Below are 24471 nucleotides of genomic sequence, written 5' to 3' on the forward strand. Positions count from 1 at the left end.
CGAGGCGAGTGGATCACCTGAGGTCAGGAGTTCGAGACCATCCTGGCCAACATGGTGAAACCCTGTCTTTACTAAGAATACAAAATTAACCAGGCATGGTGGCACATGCCTGTAGTCTCAGCTACCTGGGAGGCTGAGGCAGGAGAATTTGTGGAACCCAGGAGGTGGAGGTTGCATCAGTGAGCCAAGATCGCACCACTACACTCCAGCCTGGGCAACACAGCGAGACTCCATCTCAAAAAAAAAAAAAAAAAAAAAAGAGATATGTAGGGCTATATTAATCAGGATCCTGGCAGGGAACAGATCTTTGCAGCGTGGGTCATAGACTTTTATGAAGGGACTACTTATCAAGGAAGTTAGTAAGGTTAAATGAACTGCTTAGGGAAGTGGGGGTACCCAGAAAATAGCAATAGTGGGAGGTCATTCCCACAAAGAAGAGAGGGGAGGAAATTTTTCCTGGAGTGCTGGAGAGCTGGAGCCCTGGAATAGCGGCTTCCAGAGGGAGATGAAGTCAGGAAGAGACATAGCCATGGCCAGTGATGCAGCATTGTGACAGGGAGAGTGTAGGACAACCTGGCCTCTCCCTCCTCCTTAATTCTTTGGCCACCAGCCTGTCCTGCCAGTAGATTAAGCCCAAGTGAAATCCAACCAGCAAAGAACTAGAGTGTTGCAGCTCCAGGATTCAGCCCCCATGGGCTCAGAGAAGGAAGGAAAACTGAATCTGTTGGGGAGAAAATGAAGAAAATCCCTCCAACATCCCCATTTTAACATGAGAAATCGAGGTTTAATGATATAAAGTAATTCATCCAGGCATCTATTTGACTCCAGGCACAATGAAGGTATCATCTTAGTTGGTCTGTGTGAATGAACTGATGTTCAGCAAGACTGTGAATTATTCAAGGTTACTTATTTTAGTAGGTGGTAGATACAAGACTAAAACCCAGTTCTCATTCCTCTTCTGGTGTTTGCTTTTTTATGTTGACCATTGAAAGAAATCTGAGAGCTGTATATCTGGCTGATTCTCTAGTAGATAAACAGGAGTGAAAGCTATCTGCTGACCTTAAAAATCATTTCTTTCTGAAAATCTTGGAAAATTCTAGGTTTCATCTAGAATGTTTAAATGGCATATGCTATTTTTCCAATCTGTCAGCACATTTTTATCTTGATTGCAGACACTCAGCCCCAGCTGATGCAATATATTAGGAGAGGAGGAGGACAAGACTGAGAATAAGGAGATTTGGGGCCCAGTTCTGGATCAGCCCCTCTTAGCTGTATAACTAGCCTTCAGAAATAGTACCAATAATATGTTTCCTAAACCCTTCCCTTCTACATTCACCCAGATCTTCACAGTTATTCTCAGGTATCTAATTGGAAAGGCTTTAAGCTATGTTTCACAAATGAAGAATCAAGCTTAGAAAGCACTATAATCTCACTGCAAATTTCATAACAGGAAAGTTGTCCCATGCAGACTGAATTCACATCCCTCACTGAAAATGCATGGTCTTTTCTAGTCCACCGACTGCCTTTTGAAGTGATCAATTGATTTACTCCCTATGGACTGCCAGTTTGCAGCATTTAATCCATCAGGTTGCATTATAAAATCATATCTCCATCTAAGTTCTGAGAATCTATGATTTCCTGTGGTTATTAGCAAGGCTACAGAGGATACCAATGTAGTCAGCACCTAGGGATTCATGGTTCTTTATTTTTCCTTTCTAGGTTTTAGATAAATATATTTATTATCTATAACTTTTTGGAGGCAAGATCAATATTTTTGAAGTAATTTAAAAATACATGTGTACATGAAAACATATCTAAGTACATTAATACAGTCCCAGTATCTCACTTTATTCCTGGGTAAGTTGGGGGTTAGAAACTGAGATAGATTCCTACACTAAGGTGAAGTGTGTTGCCACTACTGGAAGATCTGGCAAGAATCCTAATCCTTTCCCAAATTGGTTGGTTTGTTTGCCTTCATGTGGGAGTCCCAGCAAGTGATACATTTCAGATCTCTATCACTTTGAGCTTGTGCTCACCCCTGATCTCTGCCCCACCTTTTGACACCCTACTTTTACAGCATTTTAGGGCTTTTGGGTTTTTTTATCTTTTCAGTATTTTCAGGCATAAAATCAGGTTTACAATACAAAAAAAGTAGCTTTATTTTTTTGTATCTGAACTTCATTTTTAAGTTCCTATTTCACCAAGCCAATTCCAAGAAAACATATAATGCAAGAGTTCCCCATCGAAGCTTAAAGCAAAAAGTATAGATATTTGAAGACTAAAACAACAAAAAAAGTGGAGAAGAATTGTAAGTTCTACCTTTGATATCCCTTGTAGTCTGTCAAAAATATAAATTCCCTCAAAAATATTTTCACTGATAAAATCTGGCTACATTATAACATTGTATCTGCTCTAGATGATTAGTGGTGCTTTGGGAAAAACTATTTTATAATTTTTATGATGATAATACATAAGGAAAGCTGGAAGAACAACATTTTCAGTATTTAGAATAGACTTATGCCAGACTACCTCGGTACAGAGCCTGGCTTCATCTCCTTTTACCTCTGTAACCTTGGGCAAGATACTTACCCTGTCTCTCTGTTTTGGTTTCCTCATTGATCTAATCAAATTATAAATAGGCATAGGCTTTCCAGATGTTTTTATGGTTAAACAAGTTGATATTGATAAAACATTTAGAATAGTACTGGAACATAGAAAAGACTATATAAATGTTAATTGTTATGAGAAATATCCTTTTCATGATGATCATTACCACCACCATCACCACCATCCACTTCTGCTGCACAGAGATGCAATCCAATGTTTCCATTCTTCTAAAGTATAATTATTTTGAAATAAGTGGTATTATTTTAAAAATAGTGAAGCTCTGTAATAAGCTTCACTGTTTAGAATATGAAATAAATGGTAACATACATGTGAATAATGTGCATTTGTATTATGGAATATATAACCTAACTCAGAACCTTCAATTCGAAGACTTAGCCACCTTTTCTTTCCAGCTGATAGTATACTGAATGTATAGAATGTCTTATTTGCATTGATTCTAGTTGGTTTGGTGTCATTACACTGAGTATGTTTCCCCAAGGTTTTAGATTAGAAACTACTGACAAAGAAATATTCCAGGAGTCAGAATTAGACATAAATTGTATGCTGCAGAGGTGTCTTCTTATTACCACAAGCCAGGTCAAAGTCTCTAAAATCACATTAAGTTACTCTTTTAGTGGTTATTAAGTTTCACCCTTGAGAGAATTAAGAGGCCTGACAATGAAGTATAATAAATCTTACTGTGACCCAAACACAATTAGTAATTAAACTTCCCATTAACAATCCCAAATCTGCTAGATAAAATAAGTAGAAAACTTATATTTTTGTTTACTTTTTACTTTCATATTTAGAGAAGTTGAAAAAACTTTCACACATTTCATAAAAATAATTGCAATATTTGCCTGTTTCATTAATGTAGAGTCAATGCCTCATTTATGTGCTTGGGTTTTTCATTTGAGAATGAGAATGGACCAAGAAAAGGGTGAGACTTTTTTTTTTTTTTAACACATGAGCAATTGGCTCTCTATTTTTTTAATTTTTATCTATTTTTTTTTTTTTGTCTCAATCCCCAGCCTCTGAGCCCAACTTGAAGGTGCGGTCCAGGTTAAAACAGAAAGTGGCAGAGAGGAGAAGCAGCCCCTTACTCAGGCGGAAGGATGGAAATGTTGTCACTTCATTCAAGAAGCGAATGTTTGAGGTGACAGGTAATTGAGGACTGGGCAGACCTATGAATGCTGGGAGTAGGAATGAAAAAAAATAGTTTAGAATAAATATAACTGCTGCATATTAAAAGTTATTTTGAGAAGAAATATTTCTTGAAAGGAAATTATATTGAAAACTCACAAGTAGTTCAATAAACCTTGCTATGCATTCACCAACTGTGTTAAACAGGAAATGAATGAAAAAACAGAACTATGTGTCAATCAAGGTGTAACTAGGGAACACCAAAGCTCACCTTATTCTTTTCAGGAACAGGCAGTCCATTTTGGGAATGCCAACCAGGAGAATATAATTTTTAATGAAATTTGATCAGAAATGAGCAGAGGGAGGTCCAAGAAGAACACTTTCCCCTGTACTCAGACATGAATGTACAAAATACATCTGGGAAAATTAAACTACATGGAACAGCAAAACCTTGACTTTTCAACAAATTTACAGAACTCATAAATGACTTTATGTGTTTACTAGTGAAGTGGGACTTATGGCAGGAGGGGGATATATTGCTTTTTATGAAGGGGAAGAAACTGTCATTTTCATGGGTCTCAAATGGAAGAGTTATTTTTTTAGCTGCCTGTTTTAGTAGAGGGGTTAGGAAATTCAACCTGAGGTCTTACAACACCCCTAGTTCCAGTTGTACCTGGTTTGAAATGAAAGACCTAAGGCTGTAAGAACCAAAAATACTAGCCAAAATACTACTGCTTACTACTGTTTTTTGAGTACCTACTTAGAGTCATGTACTGTATCTAGTTGTTTCCTTTGGTTGCATGAAGAAAGAAGTGGTAATCTGCAACCACTTTTTTTCCCATTCTCAAGGAAAACTGTGCTTATACCAATGTGGGCAGTTGGTATTAGTTCTCCAAGATCAGATCTTATTTTTAGTAAGTTTTTAAAAATTCTTTATTTCCTGTATAACTCTTTTGGCCATGACAGTGTCTACAGGAAGGCAATATAGAGGAAGACTGTGGAAGTGGTGGTAGAAACGTGTATTTAGGTTCTAATGCAACCTGAAAGTTTGGCCAGTAATTTTGGGAAAATAATATTTAGTCTCCTATTCAATCTGGACAACTTTATATGCTTATCTGAAGAAAAGTGTTAGTGATTTCAATGGAAAGTATTTCCTTGGGATAAGAAATATTAAATCTGAATAATAAATACAATTATTTTACTAGAGTTTATATGTATTTTCCAACATTAAATATAATCACTAATTTAGACGAATTGAATTCTAAGTTTGGAGTTACAGACTTTTTTCCCAGGAAATACTATTGTATGTAAGTAAATAAAAATCTTAGGTTTTTCTAATAGAGGCCTTTGATGGGGGTGGGCAGTTGAGGAGTGAATTTGTTTTAATGAATGTGAAGAATTATAAACCTATCAGGTGTCTAATGTAAATGTAGATAGGTGGTTTTTCTAACTGCAGAAAGTAAGCCCCTTCTAACAGAAAAACTTCTAGAAAAGACAAAACTGAATATAATGCTATTTTATTTTGCTTCATAGTCTTAATGTCTGAAGTCATATTTATTTATCCCAATGTGCTTTTCTGTGTTCCTGTAGTCTGTTTTCTTGATCATAGCTTTTTCTACACAGTCACTTTTTTTTCCGTACCAAATTGCAGTGGCATTTAGCTCATTACCTATCTCAGTAATGATTGGTTCTTATTTATAAGGATTATGATTTACCAGAGTTTTACTCGAATTTCCTTAAATTTAAAATATATTTCTCTTCTTAATTTCGTGAGATAAGCACTCGCCCTTTCATCTCAGGAAACAATATGTATTGGAAGAGAGACTTGTACATTTATTAGGAAGACATTTCTGGTGAGTGGACTTATGGATGCTTTGGTAGATATTTTTAACTGGTATACCGCACTTACTCGAAATGTCTTTGGAGGCTCCGGACTACTGACACACAGCTGTCTTCACCTGTACTCCTTCCCATTGCTCTGCCAACTTTCATCTAGTTTGGATGAGATTTGTTTGGATCTTAATACTAAATATTTTTAGTATCTAGTCAGAGACTATCATAACATCATAGCAGTTCAGTTGCTTTTGCTGTTATCCTCTTACCTCTATGTCTTTTCTCTCTTCCCCATTTCATAGATTAAAGTGTAAGCTCTTTTCAAACTCATTCCACTCATTGACATGGGAACCCACTTGCCATCTTTTTTTTTCAAATTCAAGTATTTTCTGCCCCCTACAAAAAGTCCTGTTCTTTTCAAATGTTAAAATTGACTCCCCCTGTGCCTGCAATGCCTTCTCTGCCATTCTCCCTACTCCAACATCCTTATTTCATTGGCTACCCTTCTTCAAGCTCCAGTTCCAATATCATACACTGAGATCAGAGATCTCAGAAAATCAGTTGCTATCTTCTCCCAGATCCCATCCAGTGTCATGTCATAGAATCCTCTGGTACAGTAGTTGTTGCCCTGAATTCTAGTGCTTATCACAGTGATTTCTACATAAGGAAATACTTCAGTCTTAATATCATAAAATAATATAAATATTATAATTTAAAATTGGTAAGACAGAATGTTTAAGAAAGTAGTTTTAAAAAAATATGGAAATGGAAATGATATGGAAATGAGACATTAACGAGAAATCAGTCATATTGTAAAGACGAGAGTTAGGAGTTGGGAAAAAGAAGCTCCTGTAAGAATTTTTAAATTCTACATTTCCTTTGTTAAAGGAAAACAAGAGGTGATGATTAAAAAAAAATTAATCAAAATATAAACCAGATATATAGACAGAAAGGCAGTGAGCAAAATGTGTTTAAGTATTTTATGATACTAATAATTTGCTCAAATCCCACAGTAAATAAGTGGCAGGATTAGAATTCTTATATTAACCTCACATTCTTTCCAGTGGTACTGCATTTCTGAGTAGAGATATAATTATAATACAAGTTGAGAGTTATAGGTGTTCTGAGAGAGGGTAAGAAAATATTGCCTGGAAACTGGGTGTTCCCTTTCTCTGAGGGACATATGTTATGTGAGCCAGGCTTGGACCTTATAGGTGGGATTCGGCCTGCAATGAAATGGAAAGAAAGGAGGATACAAAAGCATGAACTGGAAAAGTATTTGGCATGAAAGGAGAATAGGTGATTTAATTTGACTGAGTGTAGAGTACAGAAAGGGCAATGGTGGGAAATAATATTAGGCTCTATTTTGGAGCGGAGGGACATGGTGTGAGTTATCTCTGTCTGATCCTTTTGCAAGAGTTTGAAAGAAAGGTTTGAGAGACTACTGTAGTGACTCAGAAATATTAGCAGACTTTTGCTATAGTTCATGACAGAATAACAAGGCCTTAAACTGAAATGATTGTAGTCAGACATAGATGGAAAGATAGTGTAAAGATCACATTAAAAGGGCCTAGTAATTAATTAGATTTGCAGTAAAGAGAGTGAAGATGACTCTAGGGTGATGAAAAAATAGAGATTTGCATACGTTGTAGAGATACAATGTATGTATTTTAATATTAAAATACATACATTGAGTTTTACACATATGTAGGGGAGCTTGGAAGGTCCAGCTTTCAGAGGAATTTGGGCTGGAATTTATGAGTTAAAGGCAAGAAATGTGACTTTCCTGAGATAATTCTGCCCCAAAATGACATATGAAGTCATGATATTGAGTGATTTTGACAAGGGAAATGGATAAAGTCACAAACTTAGGTGAATGTCTGAATTTAGGAATTGGTAGGAGGAAGAAAAGTCAAAGAGTTGGAAAGACAAACATGGATGTAGAGAATGCCACTGTAGAAAGGATGTGGAAAGGAATGTTTTCTCTGAGGCCTTCAAGTGTGGTGGCATTTGAGAGAACAGTTGCAGTTATAGTGGGTAAGCTATATTGCCAGGGCTTGAAGAAGTGAGTGGACATTGTGAGAGCACACCATTTCTCAAGAATTACTAGCATGCTGTCAGACTAGAGGGGCAATTCCAGTGTAGGAGGAGGGCCTGAAGATTCCACCTAACTAATCCTTTTAGGATTTTTTTAAGGGGATGGGATCATGGGTAAGACTAAATGTGTGAGCATTAGAGAGGAAGAGAAATGCCTTATATTTGAAATGGGAAAAGAGAATGTAGATAACATAATCATGAGTAGAAAGAAAAGATGCTGGTGGAAATCATATCAAAAATCCTGTCTCTGAAAAGCATGAGGCAAGATCATTTGTGCAGAGTTGGGTTGACAAGGTGTAATGATGAGGCAGCTAGGAAGATTTTGAAATGAGTGAAGTGTAGAAGGTGGTAGGGAATTAATTAGAGCTGAGTAAATAATTTGCCAAAGCTTGATAAGATGACTTCTCTAACTATATTTCTAGGAAATGGAAATTTATATTTTTGATTAAATGTTTTAATAAATGCATTAGTTTTTGCATAAGTTGAGGTACATGTGAATTTCATATCTGAAGAGGAAAGGATGGGTTAAATAAAGAATCTGTCTTGTTGTTGCCTGACTTTTGCTAAAAGGAATTTCTTGTTATATTGGTATTTAAAAATCTACATGTTAAATTTAGGCAACTTCTCATTTTCTGGAAAATAAGTTGAGTAGAGTTAAAGTCAGATGGTCTTGTACAAGGTCATCGGTGCAATGTTGAGATTTTACATTCTATTGTATTTTCTTCATATAACTTTAACTAGTATATGCTATAATAAGGTATAGCCTTATTATATTAAATAAAAAACAATTTACAGCACAGCATTTGAACAATTTTTTTCAGACCTAATGGAATGGGTCTGAACCTCATGGGTTAACGACTTGTCTTTTGATGTGCACAAGTTCATTATCTTCATTACTGTTATTTTCTGTAATAGCATAAGAGCAAGTAAGAAAAGATTCCTTTCTTCAGTTTTTTTTTTTTTTTTTCTCATTCAAAGCTCCTGTGAGACCCTCTCTAACTGGATATCTTTACTTCTCTAGAAACTGTTGAACACTATTTTGTATGTTTTGCCATGAAAACAAAGGAGGAATAAGTGGTATGAAAATTCAGAGATACTGCAGAAATTTTTAGTTCTTTCTATTTTGTGAAATAGTGCTTGCATTTACATAGGGGGAAAATAACATGCCCAATGTTACATGTTACAGTAACTAAAGTTCATCTATGTATGTTCCTCATGAACAGATTTGTACTTCACAATATTTTTCAGAATCCTCAGTCAGTAGCAGTTCTCCAGGCTCTGGTCCCAGTTCACCAAACAATGGGCCAACTGGAAGTGTTACTGAAAATGAGACTTCGGTTTTGCCCTCTACCCCTCATGCTGAGGTAAGACCCTTATTATTTTGTTTCTTTTAAAAACTGAATTTCTGATTAGCTACCTAATACAAAGTGATATTTCTGAGTTGACCTTCAATATCCAAATGATATTTATGAATTGAAGTTTACTCAGTTCCACATATTGTAAACCAATTGAAAAAAATTGATATTTACTAACTAATGTAAATATTATAAACCTATAAGAAATGAACTGATATTTATTAGCTGACATAAATAAATATCAATTTTTTTCTTACAGATTTTTTTCTTATGTATGGAATTCAGTAAAATTGATCTTATTTATAAATCAGACAACCAAAGATGTTTGGAAGGCAATCCGGGCTTGAAATGTGATCCTCAGTCAAACATTCTTAGTGATCCTCAGTGTACACTGCCTGACAATTATGTAACTTACTAGTCCCTCTGCTGGGTTATTGGTTATGCTGATGTGAGTAGACACATCAGTAAGTAAAAACAACTCATACAGGCCTCTCAGAGGAAGAACCTAGCGAGGCGGATTTTTATCCATTTGAACTGAAAAGTGATGAAAAATAATTGCAGTATTATGGTTGAAGGGTGTAAAGCTTCACTGAGCAAACATTTTTTGAGCACCTGCTATATTCAAGTCATTTTGCCTCACAGTAGGGATATAAACATGGACAAGATATGAACTCTGTGTTTGAAGAATGACATATTAAAGGATATTAGTTTAAAGTAACACATGATTTAGTGTAACCAATGATACAAGACTAAGAGGAAAGTTAATATAAAAGTCAGCAAGAATTTGTCTATGTAGTTTCTGTATAAGGCTATCAAAGGCAAGAGTCTGAAAATAGCCACTCATGAAATCACCTGTTTTGAAGTCATCAACAATTGACTGAAAGCCTTATTTTTGTTTCTGTTATTATGCCTTCTTCACTGTGCATTGCTCTGTGCAAGGAGAGCTGGTGCGTTAACTTCTAATATATAACATACTTCTTTCGTTATATTTTGTAGAGTCATGGTACCTTGAGACAGAAAGGGACTGGTCAAGTCTCTTATTCTTGGATCATCTCCATAGCTTTTCTGCCATGTGGTTATCCAGCCTCTGTTAGAACACTTCTGCTTATAGGGAGCTCACTTCACTGTCTCCTGAGGCAACCCAGTTGATTTTAAATAGTTATTTTGACTGATATGTCTCTGTACAGCTATTGCTCTGTAATTTCATATATTTTATACACACAAACACAATATGATATGTATAATAAATTATTTATAAGTTATGAAATTATCAGGTCAGAATATAATAAGTGAAGGCAGAAATCCAGAAGTTGTCTCGGATGAGCAAAGGACTGAAGCCAGTAAAGTCAGTTTTGCTCTAGGCACATTTGCACACTTGAGTTTTGAGCTTTGGTTTTCAGGGCCTCAGAAACTCAAGAGATAGAAGATAAAGCCTAGTACCAACCAGGGAGGATAATCTAATAGGAGATCCTGCAAACACTAAGCTGACACCCCAGAGGCCTGTGTCTATGTTACATTGGTGAGTTGACTGCCCCTCTTACTGCTGTGTCCCCCGCCAACCCCCCTGCCCTGGGCTGTCTGATGTGGAACAGAGCAGAGGGCAGATCCTCTCTCTCAGATGTCATAACCACAAGCTAGTCCTTGTGTAGATCTGTAGCCCAAATCATATAACCTCAGGCTGTTAACTTGACTTATCATGGCACCACATTTGTAGTTCCCACGTTAGGAGTCTGCACAAAGCAAACAAAAACCCCCCTGGAGGAATATACCTTCCTTCTAGATTTCAAAAATTTCCCTCAAATAAGTTTCCAAGAAACATGAGCAAACTATCTAGATGCTGTCGTTTGACCATTTTCAGCTATTTAAAGAATAGTAATTCTGGCCTCTACATGGTCTTCAGGTCCCGCATCTATTTCTTACTTACTATCCTGTTACCCCTCTTTATCTTTTTCATTATCCTTTCAAAAACATGATAGCAGATGGAATAAATACTTTGTTTATATTTGCAGCCAGAGACATAAGTGGAGTTATTGGGTTATTAGTTGTAGATAGCATCTTTTTGTTAGTGCAGTTATATCTGGATATTGGTCCATTCTCTGCAACTATTTAGTAAATTTCCAGGAAAAGAACAACTTGGTTACAATTTTTTTTTTCAAAAAACTTTAGATTGTCGTTATCTCTCAGTATGAAGAGTGTAATTCTTAGTAATTGCAAAAACACCAAAGGATCTGGGTTCTAATCAGTCCCTGGATGGATTTTGTGCCACTGAAAAATGAAAACAACACACTAGACTACATTCAGCAGCATGTATGATTCTGAGAAATGCATTGTCATTGCAGTGTTTCAGAAGACCACTTACAACCTGGGAGGATTTTATTAGGTTCAGAAATGGTAATACCATACTTTGATAATATGTAGTAATAGTATATTTTTAAGAGGCGAGAGAGTGATGAACACAAAATTTAGCATGATGATTACCTTTCAGGAGGGAAGAAGGGGGAAAACATGATTTGACAGTTACTAAAGAAGATACATATATTCCTTCATTGTAAATACATATGTATGTGCATATAGTATTTAGTACAACATATTGGAACAACCAGTAAGTATACATCGGTGAAGAAAGTAAATAAAAGATTTTGCTTATACTGTTTTAATCTGTTTTATATTTCTAAAGCCATAACTTGCCACAAATCATCTGTTTAGGTACCCTAGCTTTTCAGCTAATTGTTGAACATATTCTCTCACTGCAAACCTTTCCTTTCACCCCCACCATTAAAAAAAGAAAAACAAAACAAAACAGAAGGAAATGTGATTTAATGGAGTTTAAAAGGGTAGAGGTATTTCTTCAGGTCAGTGACAGGACATTCACCTCCAAATCTGGAAAGACGAGTTCAAAAGCAAGCAGTGACTTACCTCATAATGAATTAATTGTGTGCCTGAACTATGATCCAAAAGGCCAGGTGGGCAGACCTTTATGCACTGATGAGTAGCCTCTCTGTGGCCCAGAACAAAAAATGCAACCCTGATGGCTAACATGTGGTTTTCTGCTGTATTGCATTTACAGAGATCTATGGTGTAATTCATTCTCGATAGGTGAGGAGACAGCGGAATTTAGACTAAGACTGTCAGCAAATTAATATCTTAGCTTTTTAGCACTAAATGTTTCCACCCAAACTGGAGAAAAGAAAAAAAAATTTCTTAGCCATAGTTGAGTAACCATCATTTAGAATTTAGGATGATTTTTACAGATGTCTCCTAAGATTGATAGTACTACGGGATTTCATAGCAACAAATATTTTGGGGGTATGAATTATTTGCATAATATATTGCACTCTAAAAAATGGTTGCATACTTTACCGTTTACAAAATTGGCTTATTCTACTGTTTTTGCTTAAGCAACACTGGTGAATTTTCTTATTAAAGTAGTGTATATTTGAATGAAGTCTTTATTTTATGGCCTGTAAGTAGAAAAGCATGTCACCTAATTCAGAGCCCATGTAAATGAATGGGATTCTATCCTATTGTGCTGCTTCAGAAGTAGGAAAGTCAGGCTGTATCTAAAGATCTTGAGCCCTAGATGAAAACAAAATTTTCTATCTTGTAATTCACATGTCCTGCCTAATTTAGATAAAGGGAAGACAGAAGTAGGAGGAGAATTTACTCATAAATTGAGGTTCAGGAAATAGCACATTGTAGTAGAATGTATGGGTGTTCCATTCAGAAGACTCGGCCTGAACCTGGCTCCAAACCCAGCTACCTTGTAGTCATTGGTCAAGTTGCCAGACTTGCCCTGACCCCCAGATTCCTGATCTAGGAGAAGGTAGTACCGTAATACCTACACTAGCAGCTTTGTTTTAAGGAATCAGTGTTTGGAAGGCAGGTGGTAGATTGTGAAGTTCGGAACAAGTTCATTTTTTGTTGTTATTATCAGCGCTGACTCCTGGTAGGGAAAACTCATTAGCATGTTTGTCTTCAAGCCAGCAGCTCTCATGTGAGAGTGAGTCTCCATCTGCTCTGACCACTTCTGTTCCATTTCTTCTATTTCCTACATATGCTCAGTCCCAGAACTCAGATTGTTGGAGCTACTTGCTTTACTCATTTGTAAACTTGGTTGGGGAGCTGAAACCTCAGAGGTTTCTATTTCCAACTCCAGTCAAAGATGTCTTTACCTATCTAGTTACTTTATTGTTAATACTGTGGGCCTGTGGGTTCAAATATGTTTCCATGGATATCAACACTATTACTTTAGATTCAGTAGATTTATTTGATAGCTATTTTAACGGTAGCCAAGCTGCTGGTTTATTTCTAGTTGAACATTAGTGGCTGTCTCTGCTATGCTATTTTTTAAAATAAATTTTCCAGCAGATACAAATGCTTTTAAAAAAGGATTCTAATAATAAGGTTAAGTGTTCTAAAATCATCTGTAATGTCACTTGTTTTGCCCCAATCTCACATGACTCATCTGCCTGTTGTTTCATAATAGTTGTTGTGACATTTGCAGTAAATGTTATGCTCCCTTCTGAGTGGGTGTAGAGCTGTGGTTTTAGATAGCAGCAAATAAAACACGTTCCCCCCACCCCCGATTCAGGGAAAGGAGGTTGCTATGACAAAATAATCATTTACTAGGAATAACATGAGTCAATATTTTAAAGTAAGATCTTTAACAAAACATCAGTGCCTTTCAAATGCTAAGGAAACTCTGTCAAATGATCTTTCTCTTATATTTGTTTGTTTGTTTTTTGGTCTCACAATATGTCTCACCATTTTATAGTAACACCTTGGGTGTCCAGTAAAATGAAAACTTGAGAGATTTCTACTGCTTCAACAATTTTTTTAATTACATGGAGATTTTAATTTTCTATGAGCTATCTGAAAGAAGAGTAGAAAATAAATACAATCTTGAAAAATCCCGTGAAAACCATAGGCAAATATTAAATGATTGAGGCTTTTCTTTTTTAAAACGTGGCTATGTTCTTTTTAGATAGCCTGGATTCAGGGACTTGGGACCTTGTAAAGCCAAAGCTGATTGACACTCATAAGGATGTCTTCCTGTATGCCATTCTAATAGACACACATGTTACCTGATAGAGCTGGGCAGAGGTGCTTCAATCTCAGGCTGAAGGTTCTGAAGTCCAGGGAAGTTGGGTGCTGCCCAGGGTTACAAGCCATGAGTGGGAGAGCTCAAGTATAAGACACTTAGACCAGACTTCGTTTCACAAGTCCAGGCTGCTCCTCACCAAAATTCTGTGTGTATATATATATTTTTTCTTTTTCTGATTCTCATGCATATTGTAGATAATTTGGAATATACAGTAAACTGAAAATTCTATGTCCACATTTCTGTGAGCTTTTTACAATGTGAGTGATTACTGGCCAGGCATGGGGGCTCACATCTATAATCTCAGCAATTCGGGAGGCTGAGGTGGGAGGATAACTTGAGGCCTGGAGTTTAAGACGAGCCTGGGCAACATAGAAAGACCCTGTCTCTACAGGGAGAAAAAAAAAAAACCTAACAAACATTAGCCAGGAGTTTGAGCCCAAGACTTTGAAGTTACAGTGGGCCTTGATCGCACCACTGCACTGCAGCCTGGGCGACAGAGCAAGATCCTGTCTTAAAAAAAAAAAAAAAAAAGGAAAAGTAGGTAATTATTTACATAACTAGTATAACTAGCATTCTGTCAAGGGCTATCATTGACTTTTTTGTCTTCTTAAGAGTAAGAAAAGTATTTGTTTATCTTCTTCTCTTTCCCTTCCTCCTTTTTTCCCTGCCTCCCTCCCTCCTTCCTTGGTTCCTTCTCTGCATCTCCTTTCCCCACTTTCATTTTCCTTGCTCCTGGAGGCATCATTCTCTCCCGTGTTCTTGTTTATATGAATTTTTACATCATATATATTTTTTACTTTGCATCCATGAGTTTTAATGGGATATAAATGGCACAGTGTTATCTGCATCATTCCATTTTCTTGCTTTTATCGCTAAGCCTGTGTTTTTACATCCAGACACCATGTCTTTTTGGATGCAGAAGTCTAATGGTGTGCTTTCAATCACCATAAAAATCCATCGTGGGTGCTGCCGCGTACTGATTCCCCGAGGTAGATGTCCTGGTGCCCTTCAATATATACCATGGCCCATCATCCTACAGCTTAATGAGATAATTTCTCAAAGTTAGAATTCCCGGCAAAGCCATCACTGGGTCATGGTATACAGTATAATTATTTTGGTTTAAAGTTCAGCAGAATTGCTGTAGCAGACTACTGTCCCACCAGCATTATATGAGAGTTTTTACCTTTCTAAATCCCTGTAGCAGTTGACATTGTCCATTTTTCTAATTTTAGCCAGTGTCCCTTTTGGAAGAGATTCTGACTCTTTTAATTGAAATCAGTGGCTTAATTTAAATTCCACATAAATAGCTCTATTGAGAGGCATAATGTTTCAGTCTATGTGTTTTGTATTCATTTGAATTACAAATATTATTTATGAGATGCCCCTCCTATTGACATAACAGGAGAGAAATTAAATAAGATTTTGAAGAGCCTTAGTAAAATGTGAGTAGGCCACCCTTACCCCAGCACTTGGCCCATTTCATATCTCATGTCCTAACATAATGCTCCTTCCTCTAATTACAGTAATTATCACAAGTCAAAGAATTAGCTCTTTACTTTTCTGTGCACCTAACTACCATGTGAATTGGTGTTTTATAGGACATCTTTGTATGCCTTGCACCCAACACCATTAATCTAAGACAGAGAAGTTACTCGTTAATTGTTTTGTGAAGGTTAAACAATAGCCATTCATACATTTACTATATTCATTTTATCTAACCACAATAAAAATCTTTGGTTCTGAAAAATTTTCAGATTAAAACCGTCATTTCCATGTTCTAAACTGTGAAGTATTGGCATCATAGCAAAGCACTGATTTAAGGGCTGGGCCAGATTCAAAACTTCTTCTTGGAAAAATCTTGGCTTTGTCTGAAAACACTTGTGAGCTCACTGCAATGCTAAGGTAGGATGGTCTTCCAGCCTTGCAAGAATGCTAGTCAGGATCTTTCATTGTGTCAGGTGAATGGTACCCCTCCCAATCTGTTAGTCTGACTTTAAAGTGTGTCTATACTCAGTTAGCAGTGTAGGCTATGGCTCCAGGTCTTATTAAGAGATAAACGTGGAACAGATAGACTGCTCCGATCAAAAAGCATAGTTGAGGAAAGCTGTATTTAAAGAAAATAATTCAAGGGAAATGGTTTTTCAATTCTCTGAAGTCATCCTAGACCTTGAAAGTCTACATAAATGCTGTGCCTATTTCCTTATGTGTAATCCAAGGAGATAAGCTAAACAATGTCCGGGTCTGTAAAGTTTCTATGAAGATGACATACCAGTTAAGAGTCTTTGGGAAGAACCAACTATACCTAGTAGATATGCGGGACACAGAACCATCCTTGCTTCATCAAGAATTGTCTCCATGACTTGAAGATCCTGACAGTTATAAAGTCACCGGAGCTTTTTTCTTGTGCCCAAGTCCTCTGACTCCCAGTTGCACTCCTTTATTCCTGCCATGAGCTTCAGAGCCTAAGTTTGCTTCCTCTTCTCCTCCAAAGCCACCACCATTCTCCCTACTTTTCTGTGGTTCCCCTGTCTTCCAGCAGTGGCTGCAGAGTCATACTCCCTGTAGCAGCAGCTGTCAACAAATCTCATAGCCTTGGTCAGTTTAAAGGTTTTGTTGCTGGTCCCACATGGAAGCAAAATTGGGGAAATGACTCAGTTTCCTCATCGACAGCATGAGCATAATGGTAGCTTGAGAGTGCCTGTGAAGAATAGGTTAGCCTCCAAAAAATTCTGGCCCAGGGCACCATGGTAGGTGCTGAATATCAGTACACTGCCAGAGGAAATGGAGCCACTCAAGTTTTATAGGAAACTACAAAGATCTGCAATCCCAGAGTAAGACTGTCCCCAAATCTCTTCACTTTAGTCAAAGCCAGTGTGAGGAGCCAGTGTGTTGCTGCCATTATTACGTCTGAGAAGATAATCTATTTCTCATTTTAGTTTAAGTCTGGTTCCTGTGATGAGGTGGGAGGATATCACAGAAATTCTCTCTGGGAAACAAAGAAAACTCTTTTGTGAGGTCTATAGTATTTTTTGTGCCATTCTCCCAGTCCGTGTCAAATCCCCTAGTCCATATCTTAGTGCTGTGAGAAGCAGATATAACCTTGAATGAATATTATGCCCTATTTAAAATGCTTATTTTTCCACACTTATTTTCTCTTCAATGAATACAGATAAGTGAATAACATATCCTTTTATTTTAAATTACTATTTACTGCCAATAAGCTAGTTAAAATATTTTTACTTCCTTATATGTTCCTTTTGTTCTTGTACAGGTATGTATTCTATACTTACAATTTTCGTGAAAAGCTTATTATTTGTATGAGTAAAAACGTAGCTTGCCTTTTTGTTTACAGCAAGTATGCAACTCTGTCTGATATCTCATAAAATAAAATTGCAACCCCACACATTGTAATTTTAAAATCTTTCCCAACAATCTTCATGCTATGTCACTTAGACAACTAATTTTTTAAAGGACTGCATATAAAGTCAATGTAATGTTACTGCTTTCAACATACCTCTTGGTTTTCATGCACAAATATCTGACATGTTCCTTTAAGAAGTAACAAAATCTGAACTAGCTTTGAGTTCCAAGTTGCAATGAGAAAACTCCATGTTTAACCCTGTGCTCTTATTATGTTAAGACTAAGACTCATCTCCAAACAAACGTATGATTGAGATGATGTTTTGGAATAACATCCTGTGTTTTGGTGGTGCATCACTCTTCAGTGACATTCTGAGGTTGCATTGTATTAGCACATGATATTTTCCTCGGTTAATTGATATCCCAGGTTTGTCCAGGGGAAAATCTACAGCTCCCCCAAACATGCTTGACAAGTTATTATATTTACTTTAGTCAAAGCCCGTGTGTGCAATATCCCTCTTGGAGGTGGTCTATTATTGGAGTCCCATATGCTTTTTGTTTGGGAAGAAAGCAGTCACTGTGTCATACTGTTACAAGGAGTATTCTTTTTCAGGGATGTTGTTCCCTTGGGGACCATATCAGGCCAGAGTTCCTTAGTCTAATAAGACCTTTGTAACTCTTATTGTATAAAAGTTCTGGGAGGGAGGCAAGAGTTAAACAGAAAATGTAATTCAAGCAACCATATTAGGCCACATGTGGGAAAACATGACTCTTAGTAATGGATTAAAAAAAATGTATTTGTTGTAAAAAGCACAGTGATGCCAAAACGTTCAGGGTATTTCAATGTAAATGAAGCCTACTGTGGCATAGGACTCATAACATTTTAACATTTACTTTAGTTTCTGGATATGAATGATCTAAAAATACACCACACAGAATTGTCTATTCATAAATGTTTATAAGTAAAAAAGATGTGATTACTATGGAAGCCCTATATGGTGATATTTAATCTAAGATTTTTCTTGTGTCAGTTTTCCCATCAATAAAATGACATTAAATGAAGAATCAGATGAAGATAATGACTGTGGTGGCATTATATACATATTTTTTTCACTGAGTAATACAAAAGAAGTAGACATACTAATCAGAATTATCCAATTTTATCATTGTACTTTATCAGCAGATGACAAACATGCTGACCATATTTTGTATAGCCAGAATTTTATAAATGAATTTGCAAAAAATGAACATAGATGCCTTTTATTCAGATTTTATAACTATGTCTTTGGAAGAAAATTTTTATTTAAATTTTACATTATAACTTTTGGATACAGAAGTCATAAAATAAATACTTAAAATCTTTTCTTAATTATGGTAAGACCCATTTTCTGAAATGAGAACATTTTACAGTAAAATTTGTGATACTGTGGTATTTTGAGACTCTCCTCTTTTTTTAACAGCAAATGGTTTCACAGCAACGCATTCTAATTCATGAAGATTCCATGAACCTGCTAAGTCTTTATACCTCTCCTTCTTTGCCCAACATTACCTTGGGGCTTCCCGCAGTGCCATCCCAGCTCAATGTAAGTCATTGCACAGCATCAGCCTTAATCAACCTAAGCAATATCTTTTCACAGGGGAACTCTCTTTCATGTTTTATGTATTTAGACTTTAGAAAAACTTGACAGAGCCAGCATCTCCTTCACTGTTTGCTATTTGCTGTGTTGTTCAAAGACATTCAGTCTAATTTCAAGTCAGAATTATCCTGGTTCACATAATCATATGTAAACATAATAACTAACATTTGTATAATGGTTTATAGCTTTAAAAAAAAAAGCACTTTCCAGATATATTATTTTAATAGCTCCACACAGCCATCATGTGAAACAGAGATTACAGCCCACGTTTTTACAGAAGGAGAAGCTGAGACTTGGAGAGTTTCAAAGCACAAGATCACAGAGCCAGTAAGTGGCAGACCTGGAACACAAGCCAGGGCAGTGCTGAGAGCTGCAGCTTCGAAAGCACAGCAGCATATGTTTATAGAATTTATTTTGTGAATGAGTTTATTTTGGGAATTTAAGTTACTGACTCTCTGGTACTGGCGAATATGTATCTGGAAAAACTCTCTAAGAAAAATATTAAACTATTCCCAGAAGATTCAAAGTGAATCAATTAGTTTAAAAGTCCTGACAACTGAAATAGGCTCTTTTGGGAAGAAAGCAGTCACTGTATCATACTGTTACATGAAGGCCTAGAAGTGATTCCTTGTTCTGGACTCTTTGCCTTAAAATTTCCTAGTACTCAGCAGAGAAAATGGAATACTAGAGATCTGTTTGCCAAAGCAGAGCTAAACTTGAAATGTTATTGTCATACTAGCAGAAGATGGCAATAATTATTCTAGGCATATTCCCTAAAACAGTGTCAGTTTTAGTTGTAAAAAATGTGTGGGCCTTATCCAGAATAATTCATCTCTGAAATGTTAGTTAATTAAATTGTATATATACAGGGGTCATATGATACATTAGGTTTAGAGAGAAATTTATTCCAACTCTCATCACCAGTTTGGCCAATCTTTATCTTCAAGTCTTCCACTGAGTTGAATGTGTCAAGTTCACTTGTATGTTCAACACACAGTTTCAATACATATTTTAAAATCAACCTAAGAGATATTATATCTGCTATTGTCAATAGACTATAATGTCATTTTATGTGGTACTGTGTTCTTATACCAATGAGGAAAAAACAAAATTTGGATGTTGTCTTGTATCTGGGGATTATAAAAGAAAGCATTGAAAATACTGAATTCAGCCATGCTCTTAAAATTCCACATGAAACATTTGTAAATGAAATGAAAAACAAAAAAAGGAATTAGGAATGAAACTAAAAATAAATATTCATGGATAATATTTTACAGTTATCACTAATTAAAAATTATTTTTCCTTCTCTATTTCCTGTCTCTTCTAATGATAAGTAAATACCAACCCAAAAACTTCTTATGACACATGAATAGGCATTTTATTTTTACTTATTTTTGTATGTTCTAAGCCAGTCCTCTCAATAACTCACACATGGACCACTTTTAATGTGGTCAGGGAAAATTTTTTCCCAAAGGACCAAGTACTAAAGCCAGACCATTTAATGTTTCAGAGGTAATACGATTTGGTACCATTGGATGAATAAACCAATGTGGTTTGGATTAAAGTTTCATTTTTCTTTGCTTCCATTTTGGTGTGGATGAGGCCATCACAATTAATTTTTCAAGATTAGCATTGCTTTGCCAGCGGGATTTGTAGTATTCCATTTCTACCCTGAATACTGGGAAATTTTAAGGAAAAGAGGCCAGGACAAGGAATCACTTCTAGATTAAACATTGCATTGACTTGCTGTGTGACTCAGACAAACCACTTACCTCTTTGTCCTTCAGTTTCTCCATTGCTGAAAATTGCTTCGCCTCCCTGGTGCACAGCAATTTTGAAAGATGAAACATGAGTTTTGAAAAGAAACATGCCACATAATTTTGAGGTATTAGAGTCCTGCTTTTGTAATAGCAAAATGACCACCATTCATTAAATCCTTTGAATAGGATAATTCATTATTGCTATTGATGATATAATTATTATTGCCTTATTACTGTGTTATCATACATTTCAAGTTCTTAATAGCATTTTTTGTAGTTTATTATACAAAATATCTAGTGTCATTTTCAATATTTAGAGATTTGGGTATCTGTTATGAATTAATATAAAATGTTTAAATCAAATTTCTGCATATTTTTACCTCCTTTCATTGGGTTATTTTAAGAATTTAATTTAAAAAATTAAACATTGGACACTTACAGCTCTGTGAAATTATTAGAAGCCATGTAGAGAAAGGGTAAATTGTTCCTTTTGCTTGCAACTCCAAAATTACAGTCCATCTTATCTCCAGCTTCTTAATCCCCATGATATAGTCTTTGAATAAATTTTACCTCTCCAGTATGCCTTTAACTTAAACAGTGTATAAAATATTTTAGAAATGTACTTTCCACTTATTAAGCCTGAAATAAGCATTTTTTGTTTTTTTATTGACATATAAAAGGTACATATATTTGTGGTTTACAACATAATGATTTGACATATGTATACATCGTAGAGTGACTTAAGCTAATTAACATATGCATTGTCTCACATACTTATTTTTTATGGTGAGAACACTGAAAATCTATTCTCTGAGAAATTTTCACATGTACAATATATTGTTATTAGCTGTAGTCATCATCATGTACAATAGATCTCTTGAATTTATTCTTTCCACCTAAAATTGTGTATGTAGCATCACTTCTGATTTTAATTATAAAACCTTTTTATGTTCAATACAATGACAATATTAAATTGTCTTCAGTGCTCCAACCCTATTTTTATTCCTTCTTTTTTGAACTGAGTTAGTTTAAAAAGTCCATTTTCCCTGCTCAGCCATTGGGTAAGATGGGGATTTTGTTTTGGGAAGCTACGGCATAGGAAACTTGTCTAATGATTTAGAGACCCAGTGACCCACATGGGTGAAAGAGGATTAACATCTTTGTTATTTCTCAACACAGGCTTCGAATTCACTCAAAGAAAAGCAGAAGTGTGAGACGCAGACGCTTAGGCAAGGTGTTCCTCTGCCTGGGCAGTATGGAGGCAGCATCCCGGCATCTTCCAGCCACCCTCACGTTACTTTAGAGGGAAAGCCACCCAACAGCAGCCACCAGGCTCTCCTGCAGCATTTATTATTGAAAGAACAAATGCGACAGCAAAAGCTTCTTGTAGCTGGTAATTCATTATGGCACCATTTGCAGGTCATTTTAGGGTTTTATTTTATTAGTGATCCAGGATAATGTCTCTTTTACTCAAGACCCTGATAGAGATCCACAGTGCTATACAAAAGTTTCCCTGATACCTGGTACTGTGGGAAAGGCTATCATCTTTATTTATTCCTTCAGATCCACCTGGGGTAGGAGGACTCACCTCATTTAACCTTTATTCATACCAGACTAGACTGTGGTGAGTTGTATGGTCAGATGCGTACCTGTCCAATGCCTTGACATTTCTCTCTTCCCACACCTGACCTATTCTTCTGTTGTTTGCCTGGTAGCATCACTAATTCACTAATTTTCTTACAGTTTATACCATGTATCTGTTTTCTTTGGCTTATCTTTTCTTAAAATTGTGTGTGTGTGTGTGTGTGTGTGTGTACACACACATACATGTTTTTTTTTTTTTCAGGTGGAGTTCCCTTACATCCTCAGTCTCCCTTGGCAACAAAAGAGAGAATTTCACCTGGCATTAGAGGTACCCACAAATTGCCCCGTCACAGACCCCTGAACCGAACCCAGTCTGCACCTTTGCCGCAGAGCACGTTGGCTCAGCTGGTCATTCAACAGCAACACCAGCAATTCTTGGAGAAGCAGAAGCAATACCAGCAGCAGATCCACATGAACAAAGTAAGCCTCCAAGCCAAGTCAAAATGTTCTAACCGCCGGTTTGGAAATTGGGTATCTCTTCACTGATATGGGTGTCTAAGAGGAATGTTGATGGGAGTCACAGCAAAAAGGGTGTGATCATCCTAATCCTGCTTTCTTGGCTCAAGGACACCATCACAATATCAGTGTTTTAACCACCATTATGTTCATAAGACATTTGTAGCAAAATTGAGATGATACAGTCACAAGATCTTTTTATGATCAGGTATCTATTTTGGTACACAAGCCCATACGGGCATATGTATGTGGAGCCTCATTTTTTAGTGTTGCAGAAAAGGTTTGAGGCAGACTTGAATGTGGTGCGTTGACATGTCAAAAAGTTTGTACAGGTGATGACAGATAGGCCAAGATTAGCCAGTAAGGCACTTCTCAGCAACTTGTATGCATCTACGTTAATTTTGCGAATGCCCCACTTCATTCCAATAAGCGTTTGGAGTAGTTTCTCAGAAACTTGTGATCATTTCTTCCTGGAAGTCTTAATGTTGCTAAAATAGACAGCGGATGTCTGTACCGTACCACATCCTTAGGAGCTCTCCTGCTGAGGCAACTACAAAGAAACAGTGATTGCAGCATAATATCAGACAGGCCAGTAAAGGATTTTCTATGAATTCGTAAGCAAAATGATATTAAAGAACCTGGTCTGGACAGTTTTTCCACTACTTTTTGCTGTGGTAGGCTTAAAAAAGCACCATCTTCTCATTCCTGGAAAATTCCTGGAGAATATTAAGGTCCTGAGTATTAAAATTCTATTCCCTTGCCTTTGTGCTGTATCATCTACAAGTTATGTTACAGAGGCATGAGAGGCATGATATTGCAAACTGATACTTTGTTTACTGATAAATGGATAGCTAAAACCTGGCTTAGTAATAACTTTGTTGTACTATGATGTAAGAAACAAACAAAACAAAACAAAATAAACTCTCATGGGCAGAGGCTTAATCATCTTTCTAATGGCAGTAGGGGAAAGGGATCTTCATTACTTGCTGGTTTTATGGCAAGTGTTGCTGGAGTTTTTCTCTTCTTTTGGCCTCCATCGTAACAAGGGCAGAGCCATGAAGGAAGCATGGATTGGATACCATGCTTCCGAACAGAAAGTTTTCCAGCCTAGCCCTTTGCTACTCTCAAAGTAGCAAAAATATGTGTGGGATTGGGGTGCTAGAGATGGGGTGGCTGGCAGGGACAACTCTCTCTCTAACCTTTTAGTATGCATTGCAGACCCTTTCTGTGTCATTAGATAATGCCTATTTTATTGCTGTAGCACTTCTCTAAATTTAGCAAATATTTCGGTTTCATATCAAATTATTTTATATCAAATCAGTATCTTCAGGAGAGAGCCAATTTCCTTCTCTGACTAATGGCATAATGCTCACTGACTTGTATGTGACTCTGCATATGTTTTCTATATTATGGTAGAGTTAGGTTTGTTTATTTGTTTTGTGGCCTTTCAGCACAACTTAAAATTATTAGGTAT

The 24471-nt window shown here is 36.4% G+C and overlaps 1 protein-coding gene across 50 annotated transcripts in view; it reads left to right on the plus strand.

Annotated features, from left to right (window-relative positions):
* HDAC9 (histone deacetylase 9) overlaps positions 1–24471 on the plus strand; it is a 911712-nt gene that overhangs the window by 535551 nt on the left and 351690 nt on the right. For 32 of the 50 annotated variants that reach the window (XM_063814095.1, XM_063814075.1, XM_054687406.2 and 29 more), the window contains 5 exons: positions 3639–3770; positions 8929–9044; positions 18960–19082; positions 22077–22290; positions 22744–22961. In XM_063814095.1, the coding sequence (XP_063670165.1) occupies positions 3639–3770; positions 8929–9044; positions 18960–19082; positions 22077–22290; positions 22744–22961 (803 nt within the window). The remainder of the gene's footprint in view (positions 1–3638; positions 3771–8928; positions 9045–18959; positions 19083–22076; positions 22291–22743; positions 22962–24471) is intronic. The other 18 variants (XM_016957129.4, XM_063814102.1, XM_016957136.3 and 15 more) reach the window with 1 other exon arrangement.

Source organism: Pan troglodytes, chromosome 6, assembly GCF_028858775.2.
Source record: "Pan troglodytes isolate AG18354 chromosome 6, NHGRI_mPanTro3-v2.0_pri, whole genome shotgun sequence".
NCBI lineage: Eukaryota > Metazoa > Chordata > Mammalia > Primates > Hominidae > Pan > Pan troglodytes.